This window comes from Rutidosis leptorrhynchoides, chromosome 6 (genome assembly GCF_046630445.1).
Source record: "Rutidosis leptorrhynchoides isolate AG116_Rl617_1_P2 chromosome 6, CSIRO_AGI_Rlap_v1, whole genome shotgun sequence".
In the NCBI taxonomy this organism is placed as follows: Eukaryota; Viridiplantae; Streptophyta; class Magnoliopsida; order Asterales; family Asteraceae; genus Rutidosis; species Rutidosis leptorrhynchoides.
The window spans coordinates 292,003,732-292,024,876 of record NC_092338.1 but is presented as its reverse complement, the minus strand read 5'-3'; the positions used below and the strand labels follow the sequence as shown (position 1 = coordinate 292,024,876).

Sequence of the window (21,145 nt, the reverse complement as noted above, 5' to 3'; positions counted from 1 at the left end):
TGTACATTACAGGTGGGTATAGGATTCGGGCCCATTTGTACCATGCATGATTTAAATCTTGTGGTCTATCAAAATGATGAATTTTATTGTTTTATGATAAATTTATGAACTCACCAACCTTTTGGTTGACACTTGAAAGCATGTTTATTCTCAGGTATAAAAGAAATCTTCCGCTGTGCATTTGTTCATATTACATGGAGTCGTTTATGGCATATAGAGGTCAGAACCTCGCAATGGGACCAACTGTTGAAGACTTCGTCCAGATGGATTAGGACGGGGCGTTTCACTAATTGTTTCTGAACGGCCCAAAACTCCTGCTAAAATTGAGGCTGATAAAGCCAAAGATGCTGCCTTTGAGCAACAACTGAAAAGCCCAGAGCGGCCTGTTGAGGGTGAAGATGGTGATACTGCTCAACCATCTCCTGAGGTGGAGATTATTGAAAGTACTCCTGAACCGTCCAGCGCCAAGAGTTCAAAACGTGCTGAGAAGCGCCCAATGAGTGAGGCTACTGAAAAGCCAAAGAAGAGAAGTATGCTTCATATTTGTATTGTTTGTTTATTTCACTGTTAAAGTTCATAGTATACTTATTTGTCTTTCTTTATCATAGGATTGATTCTTCAGAGGGAGCATGATGATGAAACCACGGCTGGTGGTAATATTACTGAGTTTGCTGAGATTGATGAGGATGATAATGACAATGATGAAACTGATGATATTGATTCTTTTGAGACTCCTCCATTCAGAGCTCTGCATACTCCTAAAGGGACTGATACAACCCAATCTTCTGCATCCACCCAACCACCATCTGTACCACTGGGTGGTTTGCAGGCTTTTCTTGACGATCCTGCTAACAAATCTGATAGTTTTGCTGAGTTTTTGAAGGTAATCCTTATAAGATTTATAATCTAAGGACACCATTTCACTAATAATTTTTTTCTTATCAGAATTACTGTATTCATTGTAGGTAAGCACCATTACTGATTTGTCTTCCTCTCTGTCCACCATGACTCATAAACAAAGCTATCAATCTACTGCTGCAGCATTAGTACTTCTGATCAACATGTGATTGATGGGCTTAAGATGCAAAAAGCTAAAGACAATATTGTTACTGTAACATCCCGCATTTTTCCATTAAATTTATTTTTAACACTGTCTTTTTTTTTAATAAATATCTTTCGTTATTTAAATTTGTAGTTTCCGTTGACTAACGTTCATAATAATTCCGTCATTTAATTATAACATCACTCGTTTACTCGAGCGTTTTTAAAATATTCGTTTGGTTAATTCCCGCACTCGCTTTGAAACTTGAGGGACTAATCTTGGCACTTGGCCAAATTTTGGTAACTAGTCACCACCACCTCCCACCATCTCATCCATTCATTTCTCACTTCATCTTCTCCCTCTTTTTCTCTCTTCCATTTTAGAACTCAAACACCCATCTTTATAAAATCATCATCTAAATCCGGATCAAGAAGGAAACATCAAAACAAATTACATTTTCGTGATCCTCTCTTCATCCTCTACATTTTGGTACCAATTTCATCAAGTTTGGGTAACATTTCTAAAACTCTAGATTTTCTCTAAATTCGTGTTTTTATACTTGAAATGGTGTTAGTTAGTGTCTATGGCTCGTGTGTAACATGAATATATATTTTGTTTGCTCGATTTGTTGTTTTGAGTAACTAGTTTGAACATTTGAAATGGGTTTGCTTAATCTTGCATTTTGGAAGATTAAATGTTGTTTGATTGTTAAAGTTCATGTTTTAATTGTGTTACTAGTATCACTAGCTTCGTTTTGATGCGTAGGTTGATTAAGAAAACTTCAAACACATGATTATTGATTTTTGTGAATTTTGGTTAGGGTTTGATAGACTTTGAAATGAACTTTTGATGCGTTGAATGCTTGTTAATGTTGTTAGTAAGTGTTTAGATGCAATGTATGCTTAATTACCTTCGAAACGGCATATCGTATGTGTAAATTGAATTCCCGAATCATAAAATACGTTTTACGAACTTGAAACTTTGAAAATAAACCTTTCTTGATCAATTGACGAGTTTTCGGTTATTGTAATTGATGTTTTTGCTTGGTGAAAGGTAGTTAATTGTATTCCTTGTCAAAAGAGCTTTCCAATGATATAAGATGCGTATTCTAAGTGTTTACGGTTTGCGTTTTGTGCTAAATTGAATTTTGGATCAAGACTTGAACTTTTGAAACTAACCAGGTACCAGGCCACGCCTAATGTCGCGGCGCGACACCTCTGGCCGCGGCGCGGCAATAGCCGTGTTTGGGTTCTGACCTACTTTGTCAAATTTCGAAAAATGTTTGCTATGCTACGCACCTCCGATTCACATGTAATTTGTTCTAACATGCTTATATATGAATAAAAACCTCAGAAAAATAGTTCGGGACCCGACCCGACCCCGTTGACTTTTTCGTTGACTTTGACCAAGTTTGACTTTTAGTCAAACTTAACAAAACACTTATACAATCGTTCTAATCTTATTTTATACTTGATTCTTGCATGAAACTTGACAACGTGATTCACATGCTATATAATCGAGTCGTAATGAGCCATAGGACTAATTGAACACATTTCGCTCGACCTTGTGTCGTAACCGGTTAATTGATACAACTTACTTGTTTAGGTCAAGGCTAAGCAACATTCATGCACACGTTTACTTTGTGAAGTACATTTATACTCGTGCACTCGAGGTGAGATCATAGTCCCATCTTTCAACAACTTTTATGCTTTAAACTATGGGATGAGAAACATATACGTATCATACTTTTACACTTGAACACAAGTACGAAAATGAACATTCCACGTACGGGTTTGAACAAAAAGCCCCAATTCAATTATCATTAGTTACACTTGCAGGGTGTAAACGTGAACTTATATTATGTGATCACATGGGCTTGACGAGCCTCATTCGGACGGTTCGCTACCGTTAGCGGATGAAATATATTTTCGGGTCTAGTGTATGTTCTAACACTACGCAAAGGGTGCAAAACAGTTAAGTTTGATAATTGGGTGCCCGGGATACAAACAACAACTTTGGAATGCAAATGATTTTGATAATCATCTTATACTAAATCTTGTGGTTCAAATACAACGTTTACTAAAACACCTATGATTTCACCAACGTTTTTCGTTGACAGTTTTCTATATGTTTCTCAGGTTCATACTTGGGTATTTGATACATGCTTCCGCGTACACTCATACTTGCTTGGAGTTAAGCATACATGCATACACTCTGATTTCTTGCTTGGGGTCAAGCATACATACATACATACGCTAGTGATAGCACCTTTGGATTCAAACATATCGTTTACATACTTACGCTATTTATAGCAACTGTGATTTTAAACTAATTATGTCGCAAGTTATCTCATTTATAATTTATACTTTTACAAACTTGAAATTGTTGTCGAACGGTTTTGTAAACTAAACTTTGCAAGCATGATACATTTCAAAAGGACGCGACATAATTTTGGTCAAACGAGTCTCATATAGGGACTACGACCACGTAACGGGACCTAAGTTAGCGGCGCCGTCAATGACGATTTTGTCGGGTCGCTACAGTTACCAATGCTGTTCATAATGCCAACAAGGTAAAAGGGCTTGAAGTTGACTTGAAAAATGCAAATTCAAAGTTGAAGACTGTAGAGGATGCTTTTAAGAAGAAGGAGGAGTTGTTGCAGGTGGTGGAAACAAAATGTGTTGCAGAAAGGGTGGAGAAGGAGAAGTTTATGCAAGAGAATGATAAGCTGGTGAAGATTAATGAGGAGCTAAAGAAGTTGCTTGAGGAGAAGAATAAGTTGTTGGAGGAGAAGATTGCTGCTGTTGCTGATGCTGAAAAGAATTTTACTGATTTAAAGGCTGGTGTCCCTGGTCTTGTGCATAGGGTGTTTGGCTCTTCACTTGTGGGTCAGACGTTTGATAGGTATCTGGTGGCATCTACAGAAAGTAACCTTTCAGATGCAACGAAGGAGGTTTTAAATGCATTACCTGTAAGGCCTGACCCTTTACCAGATGTAATTACAAAACACATCAAACCAGATACTGGTGCTAAGCTGCAGGCGGCCATAGCTGAAGTGACTTCTCTGAAGATTAACTCCTTAGAAGAAATGTGTCTTAGGGATGACGTATCTGTTAAGGACATTTTAGATGCTCCAATTTGAAAATACACTTATTCTGTAACAACATGTAACATCTCTATGTTGTATATACATTTTGTCCCTATGTTTAATGTGAACATGTGTTGTTACTTTTCATGATTGTCGTATCACTGCCATATGCGTTTAACCATTACAAGCTTGTTAAAAAGCTTAGATTTGCATATATCATATGAAATGATTTTTGTCTTAAACTGATTTTTGAATTTGTACATGAATTGAACTGTCATCCGTCATCCGCTGTTCGTAATGCATAATTCCTCTTTATGAATCAGAGGTGTACTGCTACATAAATGGTATTATGTATATAGGCTATTAAAATTGTACATCTGTTTTGTATTTCCATTTAGTCAAAACATACATAACGTTGTTATTGCTGTAATGAATATATCGAACAATTTATCCGTTCTCCATTCTGTATCAGAGCATGTGTTTTGTAAAGAGGCTTTGAGAATTCTCAGATTGCTTTGTGAAGTAGGATATGAATGAATCATAATATTGTTATGCAATAAAATTTGATAAATCTGTTAGAGAAATTTCTGTTTATGGAATTAACAGTGTTCCGTTTAGCGTATTGCGCTCAGGTGTTGTGCGGCTTACAAAACACCCTTGTATTTCAATTTTTTGCTGTTTTCAAAATATAAATGGATTTATGCCGTTGTGATAAACCATTCTGTATGTCATGACATTATGAGATCTTTAGTTTTGCCTCGGTGCCCTCTAGCGAAGTAAACACTTTACGCTAGCCGATCCCTTGTGTCTATAATGTTGACACAAGAGCCTCTACCATCGGGGGCATAAAAATGCCTTGCCTTATGTGGGTAGGAATGAATGCTATGCTTTACATTCGTAACGCGTAACGCTGTGCGTAAGAAAAATTTAAAATTTCATTGATAATACTATCACTCATACAACATTTTTGTGTAATATCTTCGTATGGGGTGATCAAGTCTCAATCAGAAAATTACAAAAAGTGTATTGTGTTATTGTCTGAACTGATGGAAATTAGAAATATGATAAAAAACTGTTCTGTAAAATTCATGCTATTATACTGTCATCCGTTCAACGTTCTGTATCTTGCTGTTAGTGTTCCCATATTTTGGGTGGTTTGAAATACCCATTCACATCATTTCTACTGAACAACTGCCTCGATGATTCTCCCCTGACTAAATTCTCTGGAGCATGATAAACGACTGATCTTTCCCTTACCGGTCCCACATATTCAGAGTGTATCACTGCGACACCATTTGGCGTTGGGAATCGTATTTCTGCATGTGGTGTGGAAGTAATTGCTCCAAATATGCGAAGAGTTCGCCTACCGAACAATGCATTGAATCTTGATCTGCCATCAAGAACTGTAAAGTCCACAATTTCTGTTCGGACTAAAGGGTGTGTTTCCAATGTTACATCCAGCTTTATTCTACCAACTGCCTTCATTGATTCTCCCGTAATGCCAGCAATTTTCACAGTCGTGTAGCGAAGCCTATCCTTCATGCTGAACGGATAACTTTTGAAACAATGCAAATATAAAATATCTGCCTCACTACCTGTATCAGTATAAATTCGATTGATGTTTCTGTTTGCAATTACAGCTGAGATGACCACAGGCTCTTCTGACAGACGCCAATTTAGAATGGTATGAAATATGATTGGAGCATACATCCATGTCTCCGTCCTGCGTTCTCCGTATGTTTCATTTCCCTCTGTCTCATTCCATATAACCTTGATGTGCATTTCATGGGTTGGATCCCTTTCATCATTCCTTTCTTCTCTTCTGTTCCTATCACGCCGTCCTCCGTGACGCATTTTTCCCTGCCAAGCAAAACGTTTGTTTGGATCATTTCTTCGATAGTTTTTTTCCTGGTAAAAGATGATTTAATTCTCCAGCCTTGATCTTTGCAATGATTTCTCTCATCAATGACTTGCAATTATCTGTATCATGTCCATATGCCTCATGGAAGTCACACCATTTGTCACTCTGTGGTCCCTGACGCTCTTCCATTGGCGATGGAGGGTGAAATGATTCCTTAATTGGCTCTGTAAACAAGATTTCTTTTGGAGTTTTGGTTAATGCCATGATAAGTGGATGCCTGTCTAATGGCTTTTGATGGTGATAATTGTCATTTGGATGGTTATTTCCCCTCTAACCGCTCTGCTGTTTCTGGTAATTACTGTCATAACCCCGTTGTCTCTGATAATTGTCATTCCTGTTCCGCTCTCCGCCTTGCTGCCTGAAGTTTCTCTGATAATTATCCACTATTGGATATCCCATTTCGCCTGCTCGTAAATGCTTCTGAGCGATACCCAACGCCTGATGCAATGTTTTTGGAATGTCATAACGCAAAGCATGAATTAATCGTGCAAAACATCGCTGATCAAGACAAAATATAAATCCTGAAACAAGCTGAGACTCTGGTATGTCTGGTATCTTCTGACATTCAATGGTATAACATTTCATAAAATCACTCAGTGATTCATTCTGGTGCATTGTTATCTCATGTGCATCAAGATGTGACAACATGCAGCTTCTCAAGCTTTGATACTGCATCACAAACTTTGCCCTCAAATCAAGAAAACTGGTAATGCTCCTTGGTGGCAAGCTAGCAAACCACTCCCTTGCCATTTTCTGCAATACCATTGGAAACATATGACACGCAGTTTCATCTTCCCAATGCTGCAACCTCATAACACCTTCAAACATAGTCAAAAAATCTTCTGGATCTGTTGTACCATAATAAACACTGATAGATGGAATTCTCAAATTTTTTGGTAATGGATAATCTGCAATTCGAGGGATAAAACACTGTGTTGACTCTGCCATTGCTGGCGGTTTGATAGCTTCATCTCTAGTAATCAAAGCAAACAAATTATTCACAGATGTTGCACGGATGGTTGGTTGTGCTAATTTTTGCTTAAATCGTGATGGCGCTGTTTTAGTCAAAATTCCATCCAGTAGCTTGCTTGCCATTTCTTCGGTCATAAAGAACTGTTCACCTTCTTCTTCAAAATTTCAATCATCGTCCAGAAAACCTTCATCACTGTGTTGATTCTCAGTGTCATCAACTAAAGCATTCAACTGATTGAATAGCTTAAACAATTGTGATTTGGAAATTGATTTTCCTTTGCTGTTGTGCTTAACATTAACATCAGATGTCTTTTTGAAAGAAACATTATGTGTTCCTCGCCTGACTTTCCACATTCCTGCGCTGGAATCTCCCATCAATGGTTTTCTCAATCGTGGTATGGTTTCATGAACTTGATCATCTGCTGTGTCAGTGTGCAAATGATCTTCTTCTTCAACGGAAGTCTCTTCAAGAGTTAACTGATCAACTGGTATATTTTCAATGAGGTTTGGTTCAAGTATTGTTTTTGATGAGGTTGCTTCAGTTGCCTTCGTGCTCTTGGTGGTTTTGGTGGTCTTTGAGACGGGTGGCTCCATCTATTAGTACGATTTTTCGTATAGCGGCTGTAAGGTACTAGTACAGAAAATTAGCTGCTCAGCGTGTGGCGTATACTGTTGATTGTTGTTTGCCCTTGAGAAATAATCTCTGTAGACCCGGAACACAGATGTAAGATCTGTGGGGTGGCCTCAATCAATCTGTGGATCAATCTGTAATGATCCGTCTAGCGCACTGCTGCTAAGCGGCTAATGTTATTTTAGAGTGAGAAAGAACTGTGTGAGAGAGAAAGTGTACTTCTCTCTGACTGAAGTTCAGATCAGAATGATGTGAAATGTGGTGACCCGGGGGGTCTATTTATAGGCGTAGAATGTCCGAATTTCACGGGATACACGTGTCAATCACTGAATGGTTCTGTTACGTGAAGTATCCGGAATGTCGGTGGCGTGTGCTGACGTGGCTGCGTGCCGTTCACGCGCTGAGTTAAAGAGCTTATGCATAGAAGCTGCCTGCAGGGCTTACGCTTGACGCTGGGCGGCCTGCTCTACGCTGGACGGTAAACTCTGAAAACTGCCAAATTTTGTCATGTTTTGTGCTCTTTGATCAAGTTTTCTGTACAAAAATGATATTTTTATGCGTGTATCTCCTAGGATACACCATTAGATAGCTTTTAAGATTGTCATTAAGAATTAATTTCATGTATAAATTAGTTGTACTTTAAGTTGGTTGATGACGATTATTACTAAGAGGTAGGGGTGTTTATCGGTTCGGTTTTCGATTTTTCGGTTTATTCAGTTCGGTTTTTTCGGTTTTGAAATTTTAAAAATTAAAACCAAAAACCGAACCGAAACCAAATTCAAATATCAAAACCAAAACCAAAACTGAACCGAAAACCAATTTTGAATTCGGTTCGGTTTCAGTTAAAACCAAATTAACTTCCACATCGATTTTTTTCTCTCACGATATAAATAAACATTATATTTTAGAAAATAATATATACAAATTTTAGAAAATAAAATAAGCTTATATAATATCATAATACAATACATATTATATCAAAAGATAAACAAAACCAATACCAATAGCAAAACTAAAACTTTCTCTGCTTTAGTCATAGTGTATACTTTCTAATAATAAACTGTTGTAAAGCAGTGAATATAAATTTAATTGATTCAACGTGCACACACACATAAATTGAACGGAATAGTAAATCGACTTGAAATGATTACAATTTCAAAAATGTGGAATTAAAAGGAAAATTATGAAATTAAAGATTAAAATAGGATTTCAATCCAAGTAAACCGAATTTAACTTGAAGAGTTAAAATATCTATTCATAATCGTTTCTCGTACATGTATACAATAATATAAATAACTTAAAATAATTATAATATATTGTATAAATTGAATTCGGTTTTATATTCGGTTTTCGGTTAACCAAATTAAAAATTTTCAAAACCGAAAACCAAACCGAAAAACCGAATTAAAATTCGGTTTCGGTTTTTCTCGATCCAAAAATCATTTTTCAAATTCGGTTTGGTTTTTTTCGATTTGGTTTCGATTCGATATTCGGTTTAAATGGTTTCAAACCAAATGGTGCACACCCCTACTAAGAGGTGTGTGGTTATTTATAATGTATAAACGATATATGCTTAAAAGAAAAAGACAGAAAAATTTTAATAAATAATAAAAATAAAAGATTTAATATTTAAATTTAAATAAAGAATATATATATATAAAACATTGCATAAACTGTGTGATATGGTAATGTGGTGTGTTTGAGGAGAATTAAATTGTGACGGTATCAATTTATTTTGCTGTCTTTTTCGTCAAAAACTCTGTAGCTGTTTCTAAATCCTTACTCACACACACCCGCACCTCACGTCTGCTTTGCTTCCCTTAAATTGAATTTCATACAGTAATAAGTTTATTTGAGGGTAGGGCTCAAATCAAATCAAATCAAAATTCATTCATTTATCAATCAATATTGTTGAGATTAGACCTTAACATGGGGAAGAATCAAGCCTACAAAGCGATGCAAAGATCAAGGGTTGGGTCCACCTCCGGCGGCCCCGATGATGTTGAGGACGGCATGGTTCGTACCCTTCCATATCTATTTTCTAAATTAGGTCACTATTAAATTGGTCGGTGATGCCCTAATTATAATTACCTGCTCATTTGATTAAATTGTGTTGCACCCTGCCTGTTGTAACTCTTAAATCAAGCTCAATTGTACTTCATTATTTTGATAGATCATTTTGGGTAGGAAACCAGTTAGCTCACATCAAATCAAATACAAAATTAAAATAGATGTGTATATACTTTAGTCTAATGGTTCCATCTATATGCTTCAACCCTACTAGATTCACTTATAATTGTTTGCTTTTTGGAATAAAAGACTACCTGGTGTATATATATATATATATATATATATATATATATATATATATATATATATATATATATATATATATATATAATATTGTAGTTATTTACTATTTGAGTTTTATATAGAGGATTATTATAAAAGTTTTTGGCTGTTATTTTCCGTCTACACTTTCTGATTAAGAGAGTCGCAGGTGGATGGTTCATTTCATTCACCAGAGTGGCATGCAGCTCGTTTGTCCAACCTCAAAACTTCGCATACAGTTACATGGGAAGAGTTCAAAAAGAAGCAAAAGGTAGCGTATTTTTTCCCTCAAACAGATTTCCGTATGTACTGTGGTTCCGAACATATCTTATTTTGAAGATAAATATAGTGTTGTTAATCTTTCTTGTATGGGTAAAAAGGGTAAAAGGTAGAAGGTTTTCCCTGTGCGGGCTACCCGGGATGGCGAGTAAACCGACCCCATAGCCTAATGTACGCAACCCATCAGGATTACTCCCAGCTGTTTCCAACCCTTCCCTGGCCACCACAAAATATTCGTCCTAGATAGGATTCGAACATGAGACCTCTTGCAAGGAACTCAGGGTCCCAACCACTGGGCTATCTTGTGATGGTTTCTTCTTGTATGGGTTTTGCCTAATTTCCGGTTTTCTATTGTTGTTGAAATATCATTTTAAAATAAGGTTACCCTTTTCAAGTTTTTATAAATTTTACTTCCCATAATGTGAAGGTTGTGGCTCTACCTGGGCTACTTACCTTATTGCAAGTTTTTTGAGTTACAGGTTAGAGGTGACGGTGTTTTAGCTCAAAGACTCAATTCATCACTCATTAATCTTGTTATAACTTGTAACCACATGGTCACAGATAGCAACTATGTACCTGCTTTTCATTTTAACTGAAATCAGAATGTATATGTATTGATATCGTAAGTTCAGGATCTCGGTTCCTTGGTGTTTCTGACACTAGTTGTGGTGAAAAGGCAACATTTTCGTTACATTATATATATAACATTGGGAGTTCTATGCATTGCTTCGTATTGAATCAAATTTAAGGCTTTAAATGTCTTTTGTATAGTCATTATATCCAAAGGGTGTGGAGTGGGTGGTAGTGTGGTACATACTACATAGTGTGTAATTTTATTATATGTGATAACGTTCTAACTATTTTCTTGTATTGGCTTATTGATTACTGTTTTAAGTTAAAGGATCTTCCTTTCAGTTAGAGTCGAAGTTGATACCTTGAAATCTATGCTTAAAGTAACCCATATTGTTAAAGTGGTTATTAATTTTTGCATTTACAGCTTCCCTCTACAACATTTCAAAACATTTGAATTTTCTTCTATTACTGCTCTTTTACTGGTCCTTCATGTCTGACGATTTACAGTTCATTGGCATTGAATAGTGGTTATATATGCACAAAGCGCACGAATAAAAAATATCTAATTCTTATTCTTAGGAAGAAGAGATGAAGAAGGGGGAGTTAGAAGCTGACAAAGATAGAATGATGAGAGAATATCGGGCACAACTTGATGCAGAACGCGCAAGCAAGCTTGCTCATGGAAGAAACCACTCAAAACATAAATCTACTCATAGGAAGGGTATGCTCAGTACAACTTAGCACATATTTTTGTGTGTGCACGTTTTTTGTTGTCTGATACTGTTGCATTTCATTACAGAGAAGAAGGATAAAGATTTAAAGAAGCGCAGAAGCAAGAAGAGAAAGGTACCTGGTTATTTAAAGTACTCGTCGATATGCAACTTGCCATTTTGTTGTGGAACCCCTCTCCATCATAATTTAATATTGTCCCCTATTAGTTATTTTTCATTCTTAGTACAACTATTGTGACCATGAAAACTGAAGTACTGTGACATTATGACTACCCTACCTTACATAATTGTCTTGTTACCGAAGACTTGCAACGCGTATCAAAATTCCTAGATTTCAAATATAAAAATCTGTACTGTAAGGAGATGCACATATAGCATATCATTATTTCCAGAAAAAAGGAAAGTGGATAAGATATAGGTTTGCGGTTTGTTGTCTAGCGGATTCTCTGCTTGATTTGGAACTTTCACCTGCCACAACTATACAGTTCTAGCTTCTAGGTCTACGAGAAGATATAGGTATGTTCAGCCAGTATCAAGGCCAAAAGTGGTAGCATTATAGGTTGCTTGTTGATAAATAGGTTCTTGTATGATATGTAGTTGACCTCCACTCTTGAGTGCATGTCATATTTGTTTAAAGTTAATGTGCGGTTTGTTCCCGATATATAAATCATAATCTGCATATGTTAGGAGTTAAGATTCTTGTCATGTCGTAACTTAAAGAAAGTATCCCCCTAATCTGACATTTCCTTGCATAAATTTCCAGGATCAAAACTAACTTGAATCATCTGTTGTAATCATTTTTTGTAATTTTTTTTATTTCATTTTCATGTGTGCCATATATAGCATTCGAGGAAATCATCCGAGTCTAGCTCCTCAAGTTCATCATCTGAATCTTCAAGTAGCGATGATGATGATTCAAGAGGATCAAGGTCCAAATCAAGATCTAGAAAGAAGGAAGACAAAAGGCACAGGTCAAAATCCAAGCATTTGAGGAGGGATGAAGAGGAGGCCGATGGGCCTTTGCCGCTCTCCAGATTCTTTGGGAGCTAAAAAAGATGATGTTATCTTTTGGCGGTCGAGTATTTTCAAATTATGTCATGCAAAATCATTAACTCTTCACCTTATATTTTAGATATGATTATGTTATACATTGTAGCTCATGTGATTGTGGATCAGCCCAACTTTGATATTTTTTTTTATGTATTTTACTCATAATTTAAATGTTTAATTGAGAGCAGACATACAGGATGCAGAGAACCTGAATGTTTTTAGAGGGTAATTTCGATTTGTTTCTAATCTTCATTTGTTTGTATCAGTGGCAGAGCATTCCCCTGAAAGTAGTATAGTTGAAACGGATCCGTCTGTGGTGATGAATATTGAATATTTCGATTTGCCAAAAATGGATCTTAACTTTTGATTTCAATATTAAGCGACACTACAAAACCATTAGAATACTCAATGGATGTGATTACAAACAACTACTACAACTTACACACAAATGTTATTGCTTATGAACTTATATAAATCTTGAAGAGAGATAAATGACAACATTGAGGCATTCTGTCCGAAGTGTTATGGCTTTTAAAACAAATCCATTGATAAGCCGATGACTACTCGTTAACAGGCTTCCCTTTCTCTCTTAACTTGGCTATGCTCTCTTTCATTGCTTCCTTCCTCTTCTTACTAGCCATTATCTTAGCCACTACACCACTAACATTGGGGTCCTTTTTCTCTGTTGGTGGAGGCGGTGGAGGTCGCCTTGCTGCCGCATTTGCACTCTTGTCACCCACAATGCTCAGTCCCAACACCATACCAACCAAAACATCCCTGCATCAAGTACACATTGAACATGTTTTTAATACTATTGTCACGAAAATGATAACCACATCCTTAAAGACATGCATCAATACATGTACTCTGAACTTGTTAACGACAGACTTGTCATTAACAAGAACCTTATTGTTTCTTGTTTCGTGTGTTTTAAAGAAATTAAGAAAATGTAATTAAAATTTCAGTCATCTTTATCAGATACATCACCTGCGAGGAAGCAAATTCGGAGGGGAAGCTAAAATCTTTTGAGATGAAGGAGTGGTGGTTGAGATGGATGCAACAATAGGAAGAGTTAATGAATGGGCCATGATTGTGAAGAGGGTTGATTCCAAGTGAATTGACAATTTTTTAAGTCCATTTGTTGTGATATATGTAAATGTATGTAATACAAATACAAGTGTTGGTTATGGATAAGATGATGTTTATGTGGACCTCATTGCGTTAATATCCATATGCTGCAAATATATGCAGATAAGCTATATATATAACTAGTAGGTATAAAATAGTATAAACCAAAGCATCATATTTCATTCCTTGATGAATGTGTTGGCTGTTGCGCTGATTTCTTCTTGTTACTACTCTTTATAGCACCCCGCAACCACCACTTACATACTCCGTATTTGGTTAATATAAGCCAACGAACTTTGAGTTTCTGATGTTGTCGCACATCAAATAGATAACGTCTTTATTAACCTTTGTGAAGATAGTATAATATATTTTAGAAGTTTATAAACTAGTTAAGCTTGATGCATATTTGACCTCACTCATAACTCAGATAAAGTTACGAAGTTAATCGCATGCTCATAGCTAATTTCACGCATTTAAAGTTTCACATAGATGTAACTGATCGAGATTATTTTAGTCCATAGCGGATCTAGATAGACTTGAGTGGAGTGGTGAAACTAAATTTTTTTTCACCAGGGGCAAAAAAAAATTAAAAGCGTAGCAACTTTATTTTGTCAAAATATAGAGGCTTTTAAGCAAAACATGAACGCTCTTGGTCAAAACATGAAGGCTTTTAAGCAAAATATGAAAGCTTTGAGGCAAAATATGAAAGACTTCGGATTTGCGCAAGGAAAAAATCCACTGGGGCAAAATAAATAATTATAATTTTTTTGCGTTAAAAATTTGAAATTGACTGGGGCCATTGCTCCCCTCCGTCCCTACATACTTTCACCACTGCTCGAGTGCAAAACAATGAAGATTGGGGGTGTTTCGATGTTTGAAGAACCCTATGATCATCACTTGAAGATTGTTCATCTTCAAGTGCATTACCACCACGTCCTCAAACATGAAGATCCACATGATCAACTAATGACATATTATACTCTTTGAGAGCATATTACCTTTGATGTAAAATATGGCTTATCACAAATGATGATGGCTAACCCCCAAATGAGGTGGTGACATTCCTATTTATAGTACTCCTGACCCTTACATGATGTGCCTTTTACTTCATGCGCTCATCGCAATGTACATGCACACATATATTGCGCGTAATACTTATGCGGAAATACGTATGCGCACCCGCACATACAAACAAAGTAGGAATAAGTCAACTACATCCTCATGTCATTTGCAGAGTTATCTTATTTGAGCTTTTTTGCAAAGCTTCTAATCAAATCCCCTTACTGGATGTATTTTTCAGTCTTTTTAAACTTGCACCTGTTGAAGAAAGCTGGTTCACATTTATTTCATGTACTTGCTTTACCAGCGGATTAAAATCCAGCATTGTTAGATGGAAAGAAACATTCTTTGCTGACCAGGAAATTTGTCGAAATATGCCCTAAACCCTTATTTGGCAAAATTAAGCGTCTGCTAATTTTAGCAAATGCACAAAGTTGAACCCCAAATCAAAAGCGTTGTACATACTTTGTAAAATGCAAATTTATCAATTCGTCGTTATAGTAACACACCCCTATATATGGGTGGTATTTCCTCGTTTTAGCAATGGAAATAACGTGTTACTCGTACTGAGGACACAAATGGAAATGGCATACTTTACCTTTATGGCTTTGTTGGAACATTCCTTTATCATACTCTCAAATATAAACTGCATATATAATTGAAAGTAAACAAAAACACAAAAGACTACATTGTTCTAACTCTTGCTACGTTAATTTAATACATTTCTTAAATACTACAAATTAAGTAAACGACCCACTAACAAACTACCTAAAAACTAGGTCAACATGAGACCCACTCTTGCACTATACCAACGTACCCTTCATGCAATTTAAACTCCCCTAGACTAATTATATTCTATCAAATATAAACTGACTACATACATGTATACATGCCCACGTTCCATCCTAATAACATACGGTAACTATCAATTTATCACTACCTAAAGAATCGGCACTCTATATGCACCACTCTCTTTTTATTTCTTGAAACTCTACGGTATTGATTACTCCTATTTGACTTCAACATGGACCTACTAACCGACTACAACTTGGACTTTTTTTTTTTTTTTTATCAATAACGGGTCACACTCCGGGCTTCAAGATTACCCAACATTCATCCCCGTAATCTTGAAACGAGTCTCTTTCGACTTGCTAACTGCGTTCTCGCTACTTGCTACGCGAGTTTAATGACTGCAAAAATTTTCTGCTTCCAACCTGCTATTTTATGCTGACTGTCATTCTACTGCTGACATGCTAACTTCTTGATCAAAAATTTGATCAATCCTGCTGCAAGCTACATGCTACTTGCCTTTTGATCACCGATTGTGATCACCTGCTGCATCGATGCGTTAACTGCTGCTACCATTATCTGCTGATAATCTGCTCTGCTTATGCTTGCTGATTTTTTTTCACAAATCAGACACTGACACTGCTATTGCTGCTTCATTTGATCTTCCTGCTTTGATCAGATTGTTGTCTGCTTTTATGATGATCAAATAAATGGTGATCATCTCTGCTAAACTGCTGCTTCTTTTCTGCTTTTACATGCTTTCTTGCTTTGATTACAATCAATCATTTCTTTCTTGCTATCTTCTTTCTTGCTAGGAACCAGAACTTACTCCCTGCTCTAGATACCAATTGTTGGAACATTCCTTTATCATACTCTCAAATATAAACTGCATATATAATTGAAAGTAAACAAAAACACAAAAGACTACATTGTTCTAACTCTTGCTACGTTAATTTAATACATTTCTTAAATACTACAAATTAAGTAAAGAGTTAATTACACCGATGGTCCCTGTGATCTTGGTTAAATTACGTCTCTAGTCCCTAACTCTTGAAAATTAGATGTTTCGTCCCTGTGATTTTAAGTCCAAACGGAGGTGGTCCCTGTAGTCTTGGTTAAATTACGTCGCTAGTCCCTAACTCTTAAAAATTATATGCTTCGTCCTTGTGGTTTTAAGTTCAAACGGCGGTGATCCTTGGATTAGAACGAAGTTAAATTATACTTCTTGGATTAGAAAATATTCTCTTGTTACATCAATTGAAACTGCTTGGGATTAGTAATAGTGACTAATCTGATAACTTGAATTGTATTTTGTAGAACACAAGATAGTGGCTTGGTAAAAGGCTTCTTAATGGTCAGGTTGGTCAGATGGTATTGAGTAACCCAAAGACACATATAATATAACATTCATAATTAAACAAATAATCTACAGAAGTATAACACACTTCAGTGTAAACAGATAGAATATTCATGTTTCAAATGGAAAGAGCTTTTTAGTGCTTCAGGTCTTTAGTTCTACAAAAATTTGGATAAAAAACTCTCTTCATTTGCATTAGACTTACTTATTAGGTGCTTCACAATGTATCAAACTAAGGTCCAACTTTCATAATGTTTATTGAACTATTCGACCTTCTATTATGTGTGATATATTTTATATTAATTGCTATTGTATGTATTTTGGAGCCGTGGCACCTTACATAGATGACACTTCAGTATAAGTAAGAAATTAAATTACATACAACAATGGATAACAAGTTCATCAATTACCATTGAAACGTAGTTCGCTACCTACTGTGATAGTCAGACCTTAGTTTGATACATTATAATGCAGTTAACCCTATTTAATTACTCCGTATCTAGGGCATATTTACTAACACTAGATTACTAGGTCTTCAATTTTTGCGAAGATAAATTAAAAGAAATAAAAAACACATTTACTGCAATACCACATGGACCACCGCCGTTTGGACTTAAAACCACATGGACGAAGCATATAATTTTCAAGATTTAGGGACTAGCGACGTAATTAAACCAAGACCACAGGGACCACCACCGTTTGGACTTAAAACCACAGGGACGAAGCATATAATTTTTAAGAGTTAGGGATTAGCGATGTAATTTAACCTAGACTACAGGGACCATCAGTGTAATTAACTCTTAAGTAAACGACCCACTAACAAACTACCTAAAAACTTGGTCAACATGAGACCCACTCTTGCACTATACCAACGTACCCTTCATGCAATTTAAACTCCCCCTAGACTAATTATATTCTATCAAATATAAACTGACTACATACATGTATACAAGGTTGTAAAAGTCGTGAGTCGGGGACGCATCGGTCGAGACCTAAAAAGGACGCGTCGGCTGAGTCGGGGAAGCGTCGGTGACGCATCGGTCGTTAACCAACGTTGACTTTATTAATAATTTCTTGAATATATATTTATATATGTATAAAATAGTTGATTCTGTACCATAAATTTCTTAAATAAGAACTTGAATTTAAATACAATCAAACTTCAAACTCAATTAATGTTACTGAGTACATAATCAGTAAGGACACAAAGAAAAGGAAGGCCCAAAAAATGAAAACAAACCCTAATTTTAGAAACATATCACATCTTGACGAAAATTTGACTGATTTTGACCGTTTTAACCAACTTTGACCGTCTTTGACATACTTTGACCGGACTTTTAGCTTTGACCGCCTTTTGAGTCGTTTTCAGAAAAACGGGACGGAGAACCCAAAAAAACGACGCATCGGCCGACGCGTCGACCAAGTCGGCCGACTTTTACAACACTGCATGTATACATGCCCACGTTCCATCCTAATAACATAACTATCAATTTATCACTACCTAAAGAATCGGCACTCTATATGCACCACTCTCTTTTTATTTCTTGAAACTCTACGGTATTGATTACTCCTATTTGACTTCAACATGGACCTACTAACCGACTACAACTTGGACTTTTTTTTTTTTTTTTTTTTTTTTTATCAATAACGGGTCAGACTCCGGGCTTCAAGATTACCCAACAGGCTTTATCTTTCGCTAAAATGTTTATTTATTTTACTAATCCACAAGCTTGATTTTCCATATGCAGAAATGATTCTTCAAGACTTTGCAAAAGCTGAAAATATTTCAAACATTATTTGCAAACTCGTTCTATGGATAATACTTCGAACCTCCATTCTGCCATCGATGGTATTGACAGACCACTAAGGCGCACAAAACGAGAAACTATTATAATTAATGCAAGTCGAAATGCTAAGCGACGATCATCCAAGAAACAACTTCATGCAGATGATTCATCTTTCGTCGAAATGGATACTCCCAATTCCAAGGGTATATTTTTTTCTTTCGACGCATATTTGATTACTCAATTGTCTTGGACGATGATTATTGTATTTATACATAAATATTACTTGTTACAGTTCCTGCTTGCCTAGTTATTGATATTGATGAGGAGGATGTAGAAGAAGAAACAACTTCCCTTATCCATAGGCATCGCCAGAGTACTCCTGCAACTCCTACTCTTGAAATGCTCAACATTGAGGAATTACTCGAAATGCCTCCAAATCCAATTCAATTCGAATTGAAAACTTTACCACGCATCTTATTGCCTCCAATGATACCGCAAAAGATCAACTCTCCCGAATGCAAAGGGTGCTTCCCCCCTGATGTTCAGGAAAATTTTAAGCAACTCAAACCTGTAGCCATACACAATATTGTCATTCAAGAAGGTTTTATGTTTATGGGAGCTCTTGTCAATCTCTTTAAACAACCAGTTTTAAATGATGAAAATGTGTGCATTGCGCGTCATCAAACAGAAGTTGCTATGACGAAGGTTGGTGAGCTGGTAAAAAGCGTTCAATAATTGTCCAATGAACTTGAAACCGAGAAAAAGAAAGTTCAAGTTGCAATTCTCAAAGTTGTAGCTGTTGAATCTACCAATAATGAGTTACGCAGACAAGCTTCTACTATCTCTGAAAAAGAACAAGAACTTCTATTTTATATTGAAAAAATGAAAGCTGAAAAAGCAAAACTTGTGCAAGAACGTAAGGCCGCTCTTGATGGCAAAGAAATTGCTGAAGCTAACTTCTTTAAGTTACTACAACATCTTCCTGATTTTGCCAACAAAGTTCTTGACTGTCGAACCGTTACTAAAAAGTTCGGCGCATATGTCGTCGCAGCTGGGGTCGTGAGCGCTTGAAGTTCTATGAAATTAAAGGTTTTCAAGGCCTCGTTTCGAAAAAAATTTGTTACAAACCGCCTACGACAGTTTGCCAACCGATATATCTCGAAAAAATCACGATTTTAAAAATGGTGACTAAATCAGAGCTACGGGTCAAATGATACGTCCATTCAAAGTTATGACATTTGACACCAAACACCAAGCACCACACACTGTCGGTGGTGCTTGGTGTGTGGTACGAGCTTGCGAGGAAATTGCCTGTCTCGCTGAGTATCTCGTACACACGCATCACGCACGGCTTACGCGCATCATGGGTGGTGCCTGATGCGTGGACATAAGGCATTTTTGCAATTATGAATTTTTGAAGACATATTATTAGAGCTCTCGGTGCCTGCAGTCAATTTCACCGTCGCCCTCAACCGACGCCGGGATCGACGGTCGGTACGGCACAGGCCCGACGTCGAGCTCGCCGTCGGTGACTTGACGTCGGGGTAGAGACGGTGGTTTTCTTTCTTGAACTTCAAATTATATAGCCGTTAACTCCCTCAGCTTTTTTTATTTTTTATTTTTTCTTTCTTCTTTTTGGAATCCATGATGAAATAAGATTGAACACTGTTTATGGTTTTGAGGAGTGGAGATGGATTGAAGATGAAGGAGAAAGAGATGATATAAATGTACAAATGTTTATGCTGTATGTACAAGTGATATATTTAAAACTCATTTAATTAATGGAAATTCCCCAAAATACACTTTTTGCAAAAAAAATTGTCTATTTACACCATTAGGTCGACCACCATAGGGGTAGACTACCCCTTTACCAGGTCGACCACCACAAATTTCAATGTGGTCGACCTTCGTTTATAACTGGAAAGGTCGACTACCATGTGTTATAGGTCAACCACTATATTCGACCCAAAAAAACACGGGCGACCTTAATGTTGGTCGAGTATACAAAAAGACAATAAAATAGCGAGTTCACACAATTCAAATTACAATTTTAACAAAATTTTGCTCCACAAACCCTAGATACGAACCATCAACCCTGATTCATTGCAGATTCAATCAATTGCAGATAAACCCTAAATCGATCGTCAGGCAAAGATGACAGATATTGAGGTAAAACCTAATTCGCGTTAGTGTATCTTTATGTTAGTGTATCTGTATGTGTATATATGTATATGTATGTATGGGTCACTGTATGTATATGTATATGTGTGTATGGATGTATCTGTCAGTATATGTATATGTATATGTGTATATGTCAGTATATGTATATGTATATGTATATGTATATGTGTATATGTCAGTATATGTATAGGTATATGTAACTGTATATGTAACTGTATATGTATAT

General features: G+C 36.4%; 2 protein-coding genes across 2 annotated transcripts; one reads left to right on the top strand and one right to left on the bottom strand.

The window, feature by feature from the left end:
• Nucleotides 1-9,363: 9,363 nt before the first annotated feature.
• LOC139852881 (uncharacterized) lies at nucleotides 9,364-12,906 on the top strand. Its single transcript, XM_071842220.1, has 5 exons — nucleotides 9,364-9,670; nucleotides 10,155-10,256; nucleotides 11,417-11,558; nucleotides 11,637-11,683; nucleotides 12,412-12,906. Exons 1-5 carry the CDS (start codon nucleotides 9,584-9,586, stop codon nucleotides 12,616-12,618), a joined length of 585 nt encoding a protein of 194 aa, XP_071698321.1. The 5' UTR covers nucleotides 9,364-9,583; the 3' UTR covers nucleotides 12,619-12,906.
• A 62-nt stretch (nucleotides 12,907-12,968) lies between these two features.
• LOC139855488 (uncharacterized) lies at nucleotides 12,969-13,765 on the bottom strand. The gene is made up of 2 exons (XM_071844716.1): nucleotides 13,606-13,765; nucleotides 12,969-13,395 (listed from the first exon to the last, which is right to left on the bottom strand). Exons 1-2 carry the CDS (start codon nucleotides 13,704-13,706, stop codon nucleotides 13,179-13,181), a joined length of 318 nt encoding a protein of 105 aa, XP_071700817.1. The 5' UTR covers nucleotides 13,707-13,765; the 3' UTR covers nucleotides 12,969-13,178.
• Between the last annotated feature and the right edge of the window lie 7,380 nt (nucleotides 13,766-21,145).

What these genes read in the sequence shown, in the direction of transcription:
- LOC139852881 (XM_071842220.1), top strand. Translation starts at nt 9,584, where the DNA reads ATGGGGAAGAATCAAGCCTACAAAGCGATGCAAAGATCAAGGGTTGGG. An exon ending in ATGATGTTGAGGACGGCATG is followed by an intron (nt 9,671 to 10,154) that starts GTTCGTACCCTT and finishes AGAGAGTCGCAG; the next exon opens with GTGGATGGTTCATTTCATTC. An exon ending in TAAATCTACTCATAGGAAGG is followed by an intron (nt 11,559 to 11,636) that starts GTATGCTCAGTA and finishes ATTTCATTACAG; the next exon opens with AGAAGAAGGATAAAGATTTA.
- LOC139855488 (XM_071844716.1), bottom strand. Translation starts at nt 13,706, where the DNA reads ATGGCCCATTCATTAACTCTTCCTATTGTTGCATCCATCTCAACCACC. An exon ending in CCGAATTTGCTTCCTCGCAG is followed by an intron (nt 13,396 to 13,605) that starts GTGATGTATCTG and finishes TACTTGATGCAG; the next exon opens with GGATGTTTTGGTTGGTATGG.